The 17,709-nt window shown below is 36.0% G+C and overlaps 1 protein-coding gene across 1 annotated transcript in view; it reads left to right on the top strand.

The window, feature by feature from the left end:
- Positions 1-496: 496 nt before the first annotated feature.
- The window catches only part of LOC136843049 (uncharacterized), a 50,795-nt gene continuing 33,582 nt past the window's right edge, over positions 497-17,709 (top strand). Inside the window, exon 1 of the mRNA XM_067111040.1 lies at positions 497-651. Within this exon, the coding sequence (XP_066967141.1) occupies positions 497-651 (155 nt within the window). The remainder of the gene's footprint in view (positions 652-17,709) is intronic.

Here is a 17,709-nt window from a genome sequence, read left to right as displayed (position 1 = left end):
CAAATGGTCTCACTTGTTTAAGACCTCAGAGTGTTCCTCCCCAAATGGTCTCACCTGCTTCAAGACCTCAGAGTGCTCCTCCCCAAATGGTCTCACCTGCTTTAAGACCTCAGAGTGTTCCTCCCCAAATGGTCTCACCTGCTTCAAGACCTCAGAGTGCTCCTCCCCAAATGGTCTCACCTGCTTTAAGACCTCAGAGTGTTCCTCCCCAAATGGTCTCACCTGCTTTAAGACCTCAGAGTGTTCCTCCCCAAATGGTCTCACCTGCTTCAAGACCTCAGGCTCCTCCCAAATGGTATCACCCTGCTTTAAGACCTCAGGTGTTCCTCCCAAAATGGTCTCACCTGCTTCAAGACCTCAGAGTGCTCCTCCCAAATGGTCTCCCTGCTTTAAGACCTCAGAGTGTTCCTCCCAAATGGTCTTACCTGCCTAAGACTCAGAGTGCTCCTCCCAAATGGTCTCATCTGCTTTAAGACCTCAGAGTGTTCCTTCCCAAATGGTCTCACCTGCTTCAAGACCTCAGAGTGCTCCTCCCCAAATGGTCTCACCTGCTTTAAGACCTCAGAGTGCTCTTCCCCAAATGGTCTCTCCTGCTTCAAGACCTCAGAGTGCTCCTCCCCAAATGGTCTCCCCTGCTTCAAGACCTCAGAGGTGTCCATGCCCAAATGGTCTCACCTGCTTTAAGACCTCAGAGTGCTCCTCCCCAAATGGTCTCCCCAGCTTTATTGAGAACTCAGTGTGCTCCTCCCCAAATGGTCTCCTCTGCTTTAAGACCTCAAAGCAGTTCTCTTTTTCTTCCGCCCCGACCTACTAAAAGGGCATTAGGTTGCCCGATCCATGGGGGTACGCTCTTCACAGAATGGCTCTTGGAAGAAATGCCGGAAGCGTGGAAGAGCGTGCGTGCCTTTTGTAAATATAAAAGCCTTCAAGTGCATTTATTTCTGTGCGTGCCTCTCTGTCTCCCAGAATTTCGAATTAATATTACTGTTGCAGTTGATACTAAGATTATTACCAAAATATCATTCATGTTATTATTAGCAAACAAAAACGGTGAGATAGTCATGATTTATGGATAAAACTCTTACGGTTGTTACAAAATATTAAACATCTATTGCATATCAAGCTTACATTTAACGAAAACTAAAACACCCGTATTAAGTTTGCCTCTGACGAAATCTGAAAGGGGATTTTGCCAAATCCAAAATTAAAATACATATATATATATATATATATATATATATATATAAAAATTATGTGTGTGTGGGTGTGTGAGTGTGTGTGTATATATATAATCCACTTCACCGACCAGCAGAGCCGCCAGGCAAATTCATACAGAAATAACGGAAGCAAAAATAACAGAAACGAACAGACAAAAAAAAAAAGAAATAACAGAAACGACCAGAGACCAAAAAAGGAAAAAAGAGATAACAGAAATAACCAGACAAAAATAGATTAATAACAGAAACGACTAGAGACCAAAAAAGGGAAAAAGGTATGAATATACTCTCCCGGCACCAAAAATCGAAACGGCTAGAGAGCCGCCAGACGCTCTTAGCTAGAGCCCAGACAAACCCACGTAAAGCAGAGAAAGGAAAAGGAAAAAAAAAAAAAAAAACAAGATGCAGAGATCTAGCCACTGCAGTGACGGACAGACAAACATACAGATCAAGAGACCCGCAATTACACGATACCGGTAACTAGCGCTGACTGTAGGGCACGCGGGAGGAGGAGGAGGAGGAGGAGGAGGAGGAGGAGGAGGAGGAGGAGGAGGAGGAGGAAGACAACCTCAGCAGGGCAGCAGACATGACATACAAAACGTTAAGGATCCCTTTCAAACGCCAAAATTATCGGAGTCTCCCTGGTTTTAATGCCCACCCTCCTCCCCTCAAGAGCCGGCCGGCCTTCGAGGGTGTACTGTTCCTCCCCCTCCCCCTCCCCCTCCCGCCGCAGCAGCTCCTCGGCTACTGCTACTGGTTTTCCTGCTACTACTTCTGCTGCTACTGCTGCTGCTAGTGTGTCAGTCGCTACTGCTACGGATGCTACTTTTATCACCGGGGCGCATGAAATTCGACAGCAAAGATCGAGTCATTCCGTTTCCGAGACGAAGCCGCGCTCTCCGTACTTCCAGAGAGAGAGAGAGAGAGAGAGAGAGAGAGAGAGAGAGAGAGAGAGAGAGAGAGGAGAGAGAGACGTTTTCCTCTTTCTCTCTCTCTCTCTCTCTCTCTCTCTCGCATACCAGGGCACCGCCAAACCACACACACAAACCACCACCTCCTTCACTTAGGCCACTCGCCACTGCCCAGCGCTGGCAGCCCCAGCAGCACTGGTTTCTGGTACGCTGGTGCACACACACATACACACACACACACACACAGCTGCATGTCCGAAGTCAAATACCAGAGCTGTGGAGGAGAACTGCTGCCGCTGCCACAGCGGCGGCTGCGTAAGCATCACTCTCATTTATTCCGTTATGGCGGGGGTTTTGACGTAACCGCCAGGAACTGTTTGATCAGTCGGGACGAGAGATGAGATAATGAGAGACGAGAGATAAGTGCATGAGAGACGAGAGACAAGAAAATGAGAGACGAGAGACTAGTGAATGAGAGACGAGAGAATGCGAGAGAAGATATGAGAGACGAGAGATAAGTGAATGAGAGACGAGGGAATGCGAGATAAGATAATGAGAGACGAGAGATAAGTGAATGAGAGACGAGATACAAAAGAAGAGTGAGAGACGAGAGAACGAGAGGCGAGAGAATGGGAGGCGAGACAATGAGAGACGAGAGAATGAGACGAGAGACAAGTGAATGAGAGACGAGGGAATGAGAGACGAGGGAATGCGAGACAAGATTGTGAGAGACAATGGACAAAAGAGAGAACGAGAGGCGAGAGAATGGAAGGCAAGAAAATGAGAGACGGGAGACGAGAGAATGAGAGACAAGAGAATGAAAGACGAGAGAATGAGAGGCGAGAGAATGAGAAACGAGAGAATGAGGCGAGAAAATGAGAGACGGGAGAGTGAGAGACGAAAGAATGAGACACAAGGGAATGAGAGGCGAGAGACGAGAGAATGAGAAATGAAAGAAAGCGAGAATGAGAGACAGGAGATTAAGAGACAAAAGAATGATAGACGAGAAAATGAGAGACAAAAAATGAGACAAGAGAATGAGAGACAGGAGATTAAGAGACAGACGAAAAAATGAGAGACAAGAGACGAGAGAATGAGAGACGGATAGGACTCTGCCTATCAGCTTTTTTTTCCTTTCAGATAATTGCTACTGCATTGGGAAGTGTATTATTTATGTTCATAACATCTTTATATAGAACTATGAATGGTCTTAATTATTTTTGCTGTTTCCTTTACAGCATGTCTAAACTCAATTACAGTAAATTACGATATGTAATTTTTAATTTATATATATATATATATGAGTATATATGTATATATATATATATATATATATATATATATATATGTCTGTGTGTATACATATATCTACATTTACATATGTATGTGCTACAACACACAATAACACACACACACACACACATATATATATATATATATATATATATATATATATATATATATATATATATTGTATATGTTCACATATATTGAAACAAACACTCCACAATACGGAAGAGGGCATTGATATATATTATATATATATATATATATATATATATATATATATATATATATATAAATTTATATATATATACATATATGAGTGTGTATATATATGTATAATTATCAAAAATGGGAAGATTACCAGAAATGAAGAGCAGAAATAGCCTAATATATATATATATATATATATATATATATATATATATATATATATATATATATACATATATGGAGTGTATATATATGTATAATTATCAAAATGGGAAGTTACCCGGAAATGAAGAGCAGAAATAGCCTAACATCCTCATTTTCTTGTTGAAATCAACGATTTCCTATCATCACGTCTGAACTATTTAACTATTTCTCTTGCTCGTGTTTGTTCATAAATCTACCTTTTATACCTACCAAGAGTTAATTTTTCCATTATTCAAGAAATTTCACAAATTTATTAGTATTTCTAGATTTTCCTTGCTAATTTTTAATCAAGAGAGATAATACGAATGTCATCCAGTCGACATTTCACTGACATATCCTAAATTTTTTTAACATTTAATCTTACATAATATTCACGAAACAATACTGGAAGGATTTTCTTTTGTCTTCAAAGCTCACCAAACTCTTCACCTATAGCTATCCTCTCTTGACATGGTATCTTTAATTTCAATAACGTTTTTGTGTTATTTTAAGAACTGCCCAAAAGTATTGGTTGTTTAGGTTAGTCTTTAGGATTGGTAGGAAAAAATACGACAGTTCTGAAGACCGAATTATTTCTAAGCTTGAGCTAAAGCTGATCTCGAAAAGCTTTTCGTTACATTAGCTTCTTGATTAAAAAACAAGATATTCACCTTATTATCTTGCCTGAAACGATAGCTCTTTTCTTTCAAACCTCCTGTTATCAGTCATACTTTTGAAATAGTTTTCTCCTCCACAGCTCTGCAGGTTTATAATCGGTGTTCTACTATTAATGATTTTGTTCGTTTAGTTCATTATATACTGTATTTGTATATGTATATATATGTATAAATATATATACATATAATATATATAATATATATATATGTGTGTGTGTGTAAAAATAATCAACTAACAATCATGTGTGGAACAGAAATAAATTTCTGACTCACATCAGAATCGAACCCAGGTCTTTGTGTGCTTGGTTGGCAGCAGCTTCGTCTTTCATTTGAAAGACCTGGGTTCTGATCCTGATGTGAGTCAAATTTATATATATATATATATATATATATATATATATATATATATATATATATATATATATATATATATATATATATATAATATATATGCTTACCCCCATACAAAAATGGGAATAAAAGCACGTTAAAAGAAAATGAAAAGATATATATATCTACATATATGTATACACATATAATATATACATATGTATACATACACGTTTATTTATGTACGTATGTATATGTATGTATGTACTAGAACGATCTCGTTCAATCACTAAACCTAATGATGGAAATTTAAACACTTCGTCAAAATTGACAAATACCTTTATTCAAACTTTTAAAAAAAAATACAATATTTCCACCCAGGAGGAAAAAAGAGAATAACTTGTAAAAAAAAAAAATACCAGGTTAGAATTGAATATAGAATTTAAACCAAAGGCTAAGCACTCGGACCTATGGGGTCATTCAGCGCTGAAATGGGAAATTGACAGTAAAAGGTATGAAAGGTGTAACAGGAGGAAAACCTCAAAGCAGTTGCACTATGAATCAATTGTTAGGAGAGGGTGGAAAGTAAGATGGAAGAAAGAACATGAAAGGAGGTACAGTAAAAGGAACGAAAGGGGTTGTACCTAGGGGCGGAAGGCACTCTGCAAATAACCTTAGGCAATGAATAATGGTTGTCGCACCGACAACTAAAAGTTACTTACTTTAAGAAGTAAGCCATTTGCGGAAAGAAAGTCACGATACCAGATTTACTCACGAAGGAAATATTCAGTCAAATGCAAGGACCTCAGAAATAAACCAAAACATACATATTATAATGCAAGTATATCCAGCGATCTTAAAGCGTGGGACATTGTTCTAAAAACAGAGTACCAGAGGAATGAGATTCCAGCTTTTATTCTCGTTACACACACACACATATTTATATATGCTATACATTTATATATATAAATATATATGCTATATATATATGTGTGTGTATATATATAGAGCTTATATATATTTATATATAAATCTATATACAAAATTTAACTGGAAACTTAATTCTCTGCACTCTCTATTTTTGCAAGCAAGTCATATGGTTTAGGATATGTGTGCGCAGGTGTTTGCGATGTGCCTATATATACGTAATACATGTTTTATGCATTACACATATATATGCGTTTATATATGCGCAACTAGGCTAACTTCACTGCTTAAGGATTCATTTCACTACACACCCAAGGTCTACCTGCCCATATTCCTGGAATAACACCAACAGACGTAACTGATTCTATTTCGGGCTCCAAAGTCACCATATTCATTTCGAAGGAAAGACCTCCGCCACTGGCAAAGACTTCATCAAAATCAGGATGTCAGCAGCCGGTACGGTCACTCGAAGACCCACAAAGTATGTCATGTTCTCGGAAAAGGAAATTGATTTTCCGAACCGAGAGAAAACACGATGGTCGCTTTCAATATGCCAAGGGAGTTACAGATGTACCTACAGAACACGACAAGTGCGCATATATCTTTGTGAATGAGGTACGCGTGTGTTTTTATATTATATAGATGAGATTTAATTTCCCAGTGTTAGGCGAGGTCATTATTTCCCAATATTGTTTTGTATGCAGTTATGCTTGTATATGGGATAATTACATAATTATGAAACTCAAACTAGGGGACAGGTATCATAGGTGACGGAAATGGTTTCCTCTGTTTATCTTCTTAGATAGATATATATATATATATATATATATATATATATATATATATATATATATATATATATATATATATATATATATATACTGTATATATATACTATATATATATATATATATATATATTTATTTACATACATATATATACGTGAATGTATATTGTATGTATGTACAGTATATGCATATGTGAGCGTTTATGCATGCGCGCACACACACATATATATATATATAAAGACAAAATCACAAGGAAAGAGAAAACATCGTGAGTGCTGCGAGGCCTTTCGACTATCGTCCTTTGCCTAGCACTCCTGTATATATATATATATACTATATATATATATATATAATATATATATATATATATATATATATATATATATATATATATATACATATATATATATATATATATATATATATATATATATATATATATATATATATATATATACATTATATATATATATATATATATATATATATATATATATATATATATATATATATATGTATATATATATATATATATATATATATATATATATACTCTTCCTTCATATACTCATATATATATATATATATATGTATATATATATATATATATATATATATATATATATATATATATATATATATATATATATATATATGTATGCTATTTTGTTTTATTTATATATTCATCATGTTCGATATTTTTCGTGATTCATATATATATATATATATATATATATATATACATATATATATATATATATATATATATATGTTATACATATATATATATATATATATATATATATATATATATATATATATATATATATATATATACATATATATATATATATATATATATATATATATATATATATATATATATATATATATATATATACTATATATATAACAATATATATATATATATATATACTATATATATATATATATGTATATATATATATATATATATATATATATATATATATATATATATATATATATATATGTATATACATACAAAGCCCGCGTTAATAATTAGGTCAACATAGAAAAACAAGAAAACAATACTGGCACTTCCATCCCTTTGGCTTTATCTTCCTAAACAAAAAGGCTCACCAACAGCACGTCAACCTTTCTGACACAAAATGAATAAAAGTTGAAAACACACTATGAAGTCTGGTGTCAAAGAAATGGGTGCATTTAATTATGATATTTTAAGTGTAAAGGATTGAGGTGGATAGCTATGAATGATAGAAGAATGGAAGATATTAATGCCAATTTGAGAATGATTACGACTGTAACTTGTGGATGTGAGCGTGGCAATAACAGACTGAAAAATTGGATGGCACCACGGATGAATGTATAGTGAAATGGTGAAATTTCAAATGGTAAGTATATCGTGTACACTGTGTCAGGTTGAAAAGAAGTTCTATGGAAATGGTTGAGAGGAATAATTGTTCCTTTGTGCAAGGAGACAGGTGACAGAATTAAATGCTGGATTTATTGTAGAAAAATATTACTCTGTATTAATGGAAATTTGAAAGAGAGTAAAGTTGAAAGCAGAACGAATGAGATGGGAGGAACAGCGTGAGTGTGTGTGTGTGTGTGTATATATAGTATATATATATATATATATATATATATATATATATATATATATATATATATATATATATATATATATGTATACATATGTATGGATGTATGTGTATGTATATGTGTGTATGCGTGTGTGCTTTTTGTGGGTATAGGACGTTCGTAAATGTACAGCTTTGTACTTTTTTGTCATAAATAATGTAAGGCCAGTCAAATAAAGTTTAAAGAATAAACAGATTATTGCATTTTACATCTAATGATTTAAGACCAATTTACGGCACCGCAATGATCCTTTAAACTGCAAAATTCTACAGCTTTATACTTTTTTTTGTCATAAATAATCATAAATAATGTAAGGCCAGCCAAATCAAGTTTAAAGAATAAACAAATTATTGTATATTACATCTAATGATTCGAGACCAATTCACGATACCGCAATGACTTTTTAGACTGCAAAATTCTTTCATCACTCCGTCATGACATTTATCTATTTCATAACAAACTACTGGAACTAAACTTCATATTATATCTCCCAGAAAATAAAATCCCAAGAGAGCTTGGAAATGAATATATCAATTCCTGAAAACGATTGCTGTAGATACGTGGCGCAGCACCAGCTTCAGCAGCAGTAGAAGCAGCATTTACGGAGCACCCCCGTGGTTCCCAGCGCTTGGCCTCTGTCAATGGAAAAAAAAAAAAACACGGGGTGCCTCATTTTCTCTGAAAACTAAGCGCCCGCGGTCATTCCCGGGCCCAGAAATTGGTAGGCCGATGCGGGACAAAAAAGTTGTTTGACATATACTGGATGAGAGTCACCTCCTCGCAAAGTGAGCTTCGATGTGACAATTCTCGAATGGGATGGATATAAACACTGTGAAAAGGGGCGAGAATAAAAGAGGGAAAAGAAGCAGAATGCTGGAAGGCGAGATTATATAAACACAGTGAAAAGATGCGAGACTAAAAGAGGGAAAAGAAACAATTGGAAGAAACAAACAGCTACACTTGAGATATAAACACTGTGAAAAGGGGCGAGAATAAAAGAAGGAAAAGAAGTAGAATGCTGGAAGAAACAAATAGCTACACATGGTATATAAACACTACGAAAAGAGGCGAGAATAAAATAATGGAAAAGAAGAATGCTGGAAGAGACAGACAGCTGAACAATATCGGATGAAGGTTGAACAGGAAGCTGGAGAGTTGAAGATGAGACAGATTTGTGAAATGAAATCAAACGAAGGTGAAAATATACTAAGGGAATAGAAGTTAAACTGTCTATAGGTAGAAGACGATCATGAAATTTATGAAACAAAAACCAAAAGAACAATGACAAACTGGAAGTAGACAGGAAGTGAGAAAATAAAGATAAGCACAAGAAAAAGAGGGGGGAAAATTGTAACTATAACAATCTGCATGGCGAGATTTCCTAGATGAAAAAGGAAGGCATAATTTAAACACCCCAAAGGTGAAAGAAAAGGAAAATAAGAAGATTAGACTAGCGGGAAAAAAAAAAACAAGTATAAAATGCGCCAAAGTTTCTTCGGCCCAATCGAGTTTTCTGTACAGCCGCTACAGCGCATAATGAAGGCCACCGAAAATAGATCTAACTTTCGGTGGTTTCGGTGTAATGTTGTAAGAGCCGCGACCCATGAAACTTTAACCACGGCCCGGTGGTGGCCTATCCTATATCGTTGCCAGGAACACGATTATGGCTAACTTTGACCTTAAATAAAATAAAAACTACTGAGGCAATAGGGCCGCAATTTGGTATGTTTGATGACTGGAGGGTGGATGATCAACATACCAATTTTCAGCCCTCTAGCCTCAGTAGTTTTTAAGATCTGAGGACAGAAAGAAAAAGTGCGGACAGAAAAAAGTGCGGACGGACAGACGAAGCCGGCACAATAGTTTTCTTTTACAGAAAACTAAAAGCAAATGGAGAGAGACAGAAATGCTCTTAATCAGAAGACGACGGCTGATGAAAACTCTTTCTGGAAGAAATCAGACCACTGGCGTTACAATTGTCACGGTTTCAGGATAAATATTTTAAATGTACGTGCTAAAAATATAGCCGCTAGGTATTTTTTAAAAAATACAGCCGTATATAAATACGCACAAAAAATACATGCAGAGAAAATCCGAGTTAATCGAAACTTTGAAGTTTTGCCGTCATATGTTCAGCTTAAAACGAAGCATTTGACTCATAGAAGAAATAACATTCAACAGAAGGAGTTTCCGATATCTTTATCTAATGCTGTTGCAGCTTAAATACATTGATCATCTATTTGCGTATTTGCTTCTTAAACAAAATCATCTTCTTTCAGCTCCAACGAACCATGGCTTAACAATGACAGATGAAAGCACAACCGAAAGTAAATATCATATCTGTTGAAGATATGACTTTCTAAAGCGAAGGAAAGTTTGACTTCACCGAATCTAGGAAAGCCTCCCTGGGGCGAGGAACGCTGGACATGAAGCCTAGAAAAAGTTAAGCGAAAGTAAGACTTCATTCTCGTCTTATTTCAGAACTCTGCATACGCTGATGTTAAAAACATGTATTGCTTTCCCTCTAAAATAAGAATCCAATAGAAGATCTTTCTGCCTTGCTCAAAACTATTCTGTGTGCCTGGCAGAGTACACTATGAATGTATACTATGAAAATATTACTATTCTGTATGCCTGTCAGGGTACACATGAATGTATGCTATGAAAATACAGATCAGAGTACACTATGAATGTATACTCTGAAAATAAATATACAATGTATGCCTGTCAGAGTATAGCATGAATGTTTACTACAAAAATAAAAGTACTGTGTATGCCTGTCAGAGTACACTATGAATGTATACAATGAAAATAAAACTATTCTGTATGGCTGTCAGAGTACACTATGAAAATAAAGTCACAAAACTGAATGAAAATTCAGTGACGTGTTAGGCAGGTCTACGTCAAACGATTTCTCTTTACTTTGATTTGGTATCGAAAACCGCGATAATTGTGACCCAGTTTTTCTAACTATTCTCGATCATTACTTCTCACGCATCTGTACATGATGTGTCTATGTTCTGTCATGTTTCACATGATGTGTCTATGTTCTGTCGTGTTTCACATGATGTGTCTATGCTCTGTCGTGCTTCACTAACAATTACTTTTTGCTGATTGCTTTGTAAACAGAAAAAGACTTAACTGTAATGCTTCACATGATGTGTCAATGTTCTGCCATGCTTCACATGATGTGTCTATGTTCTGTCATGCTTCTCGTGATGTTTCTATGTGCTGTCATGCTTCACTAACACTTGCTTTTTGCTGATTGCTTTGTAAATAGAAAAGGACTTTACAGCAAATTCTTTAGAATTTTATCCAAATGATATTCCCAGTGCCTGATTTTTTTTTTTGAAGAGGCAGGGAACCTATATTTGGTACTATTTACTACATGTACGGTGTACAGTTATACAATAGTCATTTAGCATTATCGGCATCGGTATATTTATAATACCGTGATTATGTATCATCTACTATATATGAAATGCAGCAACTTTCTTTTTCATTATCAAAGCAATTAGTGTGCGATATTTCCCATTACTGCAAATAAGGACTTCCTTTCTTAAAAAGGAACATCTTATACTCCGAGTTCAGCCAGAACAAGTGATCTTAGCAGGGAGATCTTACTAGTCTTAGCAGGGAGGATTTCAATCCCTTGCAAGGATCTCAGCTTATCTGAAATATAATCTTGCAGTTGGAAGTGTAAAGGATTTTATTTTTTCATTGTTATGTTTAACGCTCAGTTATACCTGCGCAGTCATGCCTGCAAAGTCGGCCTGTGCAGGCGAAACTGATCCCACTAACGTTCAGTTATACCTGAGCAGTTATGCCTGTGCCGGCAAAACTGAACCCACTAATGTTCAGTTATACCTGCGCAGTTACGCCTGCACAGTCGGCCTGTGCAGGAAAAACTGAAGCCACTAACGTTCAGTTATACCTGCGCAGTTATGCCTGTGCAAGCAAAACTGAACCCATTAACATTCAGTTATACCTGCGCAGAAAAAATGAACCCACTAACGTTCAGTTAAACCTGCGCAGTTATGCCTGTGTAGGCAAATCTGAACTCGCTAACGTTCAGTTAAACCTGCGCAGTTATGCCTGGCAGGCAAAACTGAGCGTTAGTGGGTTCAGTTTTGCCCGCACTGGCCGACTGTGCCGGCATAATGGCCAGGTATAACTGAACGTCAGTGGCGGCCTTTTGGACAAAAATAATGAACTGAAATTTTCCGTCTAACGACGTTGGCAAATTCAGTCACCGCCACGATCAGGTTTACCGAAAACCCGAGAACCGATGCAATACCGGACTGGTCCATCTGCGTGGACAGTTACAACCCGGCAACCCGGGGAGCGAACGTCGTAAACAAAAGATGGGATGTTCTCGTATGTCAAATGTTCCCGCTTTATGGCTGCTCTTGATGTTTTTATTAAGAGAACAGGGCTTATTTTACCCCGCTAACAGATCGGAGAGTGTTGATGGCCTTCGGTTTCGGTCAACGAGGGGGAAATTGATGGGTCTATTTTTAGCGGATTCCGTTTTTTCTTTTTCTTTTTTTTTTTTTTTTGCTTATCTTCCTAGTCCCGAGGGTTGATGATAGGATGAGAGGTCAGGAGTTTTATGATGTTAAACGTTTTTAGATTCTTCTTGAAAATTCTCTCTCTCTCTCTCTCTCTCTCTCTCTCTCTCTCTCTCTCTCTCTCTCTCTCTCTTCACATACACACACACAATATATGTATATGTATGTGTGTGTCTATGTATGTATCAATATATATATATATATATATATATATATATATATATATATATATATATATATATATATATATGTGTGTGTGTGTGTGTGTGTATTACATATATATAATGTATATATATTAAATATGTGTATATTATATATATAAATATACATATGTATAAATATATATGTATATAAATATCGGTACGCTTCCCAAGTAAGCCCATTAATGGCGAATGTGAAATGAGCCGTTCAGTAAGTATTAGAACACCTGGAAAACGATTATAAAAAAACAGCGACCCCGACTGGGGATTGAATTGAGAAGACGACGACGAAGGATATACATAGATTATTCATATATAGTTGTATATATATAATTATAAATACATATGTATATACATATGTATATATATACATAAGAGTAACCTTTCTTCAAAAGAATTATCGGGCGCGACAAAATGAATAGTAAATATTTTTTCTCTAAAATCGACGAATCTCTCCATTTGACCTGCCGACGGATAAGGCTTCCTATACCTCGTAATTATACATTTACTGAAAGTACTGATGCCATGCCATGAAAAAAAGACATTCAGAGAACTGTGAGGAATATTTTAATTTAATGATTAAATAATGAACCAGAACTGTCTTAACAGAGATGGAAAAGTATATACACACATGTATATATATATGTATATATATATATATATATATATATATATATATATATATATATATAGATACATGTGTGTATATGTACATATATACACATATATTTTAAACACACACATATAAATATATATATATATATATATATATATATATATATATATATATATATATGAATTGTTAAAGCTTACAAGCTTCGAGTGACATTTTGCCCATACTGTAAACTAAATAAAAACACAACACTTCTTTAGGAATCTGTGTCTGCTGTAAACATAGCGTAAGAACGCCTTAATTCCCCCCAGGACAAAAACCAATAAAAACTCAAAAGAGCACAGAGCAACACATCGGCAAATGCACGAACATAACACACATACATACATACATACAGTGAAGACACGTAGCCATAGTCGTTACAGTGCAGAGAACATTCCAAGTAACCCCGACTGTGACATCCGACCTGACGTCACATTGGGTTACATTCCCGGAGGCTCCGATGCACTAGGAGAGCAAATGACGCATATCAATGAGCTTCTGTTAAATGTGTGACGGATTTTCCTGGAGGTCATCAAATTCGTCGTTTTAACGAGAATTCTTTGATTAGTCAGTTTTAAGTCATTTCATCATCCTCAGAATAAATGTCAGTTCTGCGTTCGTTCATGTACACACACACACACATACACACACACATATATATATATATATATATATATATATATATATATATATATATATATATATATATATATATAGTTTATATACATATATATATATAGTTGTGTATATATGTATGTATACAGATATTCATATATATACATATATATACTGTATATGAATGTATGTATACAACTATATATGTATATACATGTGTACACAATATATATATACCTATATATATATATTATATATACACAAACACACACACACACACATATATATATATATATATATATATATATATATATATATATATATATATATATATATATATATATATATATATATATATATATATATATATATATATATATATATAAAGCTGTTTTCCCACAACAGAGGGTAGCTCCAGGAGAGAAATAAAAACACGGTCATTTACACATTCATATTCCAACTGCTGAATCGTGGATGAACTGAAAATGCAGCAAATTTCCACAACATTATCCACTGCACACATTTACACAAAAGGTTCATCAGCAGCGTGTCGAACTCCCTACACCAATACACCTTTCACATTCATATTCCAACTGCTGAATCGTGGATGAACTGAAAATGCAGCAAATTTCACAACATTATCCACTGCACATTTACACAAAAAGGTTCATCAGCAGCGTGTCGAACTCCCTACACTCAATACACCTTTCACATTCATATTCCAACTGTTGAATCGTGGATGAACTGAAAATGCAGCAAATTTCCACAACATTATCCACTGCACACATTTACACAAAAAGGTTCATCAGCAGCATGTCGAACTCCCTACACTCAATACACCTTTCACATTCATATTCCAACTGCTGAATCGTGGATGAACTGAAAATGCAGCAAATTTCCACAACATTATCCACTGCACACATTTACACAAAAAGGTTCATCAGCAGCGTGTCGAACTCCCTACACTCAATACACCTTTCACATTCATATTCCAACTGCTGAATCGTGGATGAACTGAAAATGCAGCAAATTTCCACAACATTATCCACTGCACACATTTACACAAAAAGGCTCATCAGCAGCGTGTCGAACTCCCTACACTCAATGCACCTTTCACATTCATATTCCAACTGTTGAATCGTGATGAACTGAAAATGCAGCAAATTTCCACAACATTATCCACTGCACACATTTACACAAAAAGGCTCATCAGCAGCGTGTCGAACTCCCTACACTCAATACACCTTTCAGCCCCATCTTTTAGCCACTATCTCATTCCCTGGATATTCAACAGCACTTCCTTTCCAATACCTCTCACTCCATCTAATCCATCTTTGCTGAGTCATCCCCCTCCTCTTTCAATCACAATATCGTAGTCTATTCTTTCCACACAACTTAGCCTTCTCAGAATATTCTTATCCACTCTTTCGCCTATAATAACAGTGTATCTCCACATTTCCCATCCTAGTTGTACTTTTTATGTCATACAAACTAGACAAACAGTTCATCTGAAATGCTTCTTTCGTTTGCATTAAAATCCCAATTCACTTACATATCTTGATTTTTGCTTCAACCTCATCATTTCAGCATCAGACTGATCCCAAGTCTAATCTATACTAAGCGTAATTAACAATTTCTCATTGTTTTCTATTTTTCAAGTACACTTTTGAATATTTTTCTTTTCCAACTATCAAGACCCCTTTTTCTAAACATATTCCCACAACTCTCTTCATTCTCATTCATCCAAGGAGCTCCATAACTACCAACAATGCCATTTCATCATTTTGCGTCTAAATCGTCTAGCACAACCAGTTTTTCATTATTTTGCGTCTAAATCCCCTAACACAACCAATTTTTCATAATTTTGCATCTAAATCACCTAGCACAACCAATTTTTCATTGTTTTACGTCTAAATCACCTAGCACAACCATTTTTTCATTATTTTGCATCTAAATCACCTAGCACACAACCACCTTTTCATGTACTCCAAACTCAGCCATGCACAAGCTCAGATCTCTCAGAAACTATCTCCTCCTCTCTCATTTTCTTTTTATTTCAAGACCACATAATGATAACGACTGGCCATGCAGTCCTCGAACATTTGCGGTCTTATTGAAGAACACGAGACTAGCAGCCTCACCTCAGTAAGACATGCTGATAAGTACTCCCCCAAGTTTAAAAACGCTTCAACAAAATTAGTGGGAATCTCAGTCCTTATGACAATGATTCTCTACAGAGTGCCAGTAAGACTGATAGTGTCAATCTTCTTGTTTCGTTGGGCAAAGAAATCTAGAGAAAACCTTCCGGTGGTCATTCACTCGCACCTATTTTTGGATATAGTTTAAGTATGCACGACTATGCATATATTTTATTGATCTTTCATTATTCATGCACGACGTGTTCTTTAAAATTAAGGTAGAGAAACGCAGGAATTATTAGGCATGTCATCTACTTCTCTCTCTCTCTCTCTCTCTCTCTCTCTCTCTCTCTCTCTCTCTCTCTCTCTCTCTGAGTTATACATTAATAGTCGAGACTAGTCAGATCAAAGTCGGTACTTGATATAAGTTTTTTTCAGAGATAAATTATCGAAGCGAAAATATACGTGTACAGAGGCTGTCAGTCTCATATTCAACTGGCCATATGCCAGCGCGGGCTCTTGCTCCTGGGCAGCCCGTAATTGGCAAGGAGACCACACTATCAATTGTCTGCGTATAGCCTTAACTTCTAGCAGAGACAGAGAAGCACGAGAATGTTCGTCAGTGCGTTTGAGGATAGGTATGATCTAACAAGTGGAAGCGTCACTCTCAGACCAGAGAGATTTTCAGCTAAAATTTCGTAAGAACGAAGACGTGTATTTTCTCCCTTTTTTTTTTTTTATTCGACTTCCTGTTCATGTTCTGCGATTGTAGTTCCGGCTCACGTCCGCTACGTGTATGACTTAGCGGCCATATATAATGAGACTGCAACGCATAACAGATTACAGTCGGGCATTCTTAATACGTCCGCCGCTCACCCACGGGGGGACCACCCCCCTCCCTACCCATCCCCCTACCCCCTCCCCACATTTACCCCTCAACCCAGTCACCACCACCAGGGGCCTGCGCAACCTACTTTCGCAAGAAAGTTTTGAACAACTTTCAATATTAAAAAAAAGCAACAACAAAAATCCGTAGAATTGCGAAAATTAGGTTTTATTGGGACTTCCAAGATGGCCGTCGAATGCCACGTGTGATGATAAGAAACCCATCAACTATTATATATACATATATGAGACAGGAATCTAATTGACAGTGGGGAACAATGATGCTTTCTTTGTACTTTTACGCTGATGGCTTTCAGTTAGGTCAAGAGCTGATGTTGCAGGCGTCTACCTACGGTCAGAGTAGAAAGTTTAATTGAACCTTTTGTAGAGGCATGCCTTGCATTTTAGCCAAACTTTCTCGTATATCGAGGTGAATTAGTACGAAACAAGTCGTCATTTTACAACGCGTAC

The sequence above is a fragment of the Macrobrachium rosenbergii genome, chromosome 2, assembly GCF_040412425.1.
Source record: "Macrobrachium rosenbergii isolate ZJJX-2024 chromosome 2, ASM4041242v1, whole genome shotgun sequence".
Lineage (NCBI taxonomy): Eukaryota > Metazoa > Arthropoda > Malacostraca > Decapoda > Palaemonidae > Macrobrachium > Macrobrachium rosenbergii.
The sequence above is the reverse complement of the archived record's forward strand: the minus strand, read 5'-3'. Positions and strand labels throughout refer to the sequence as shown.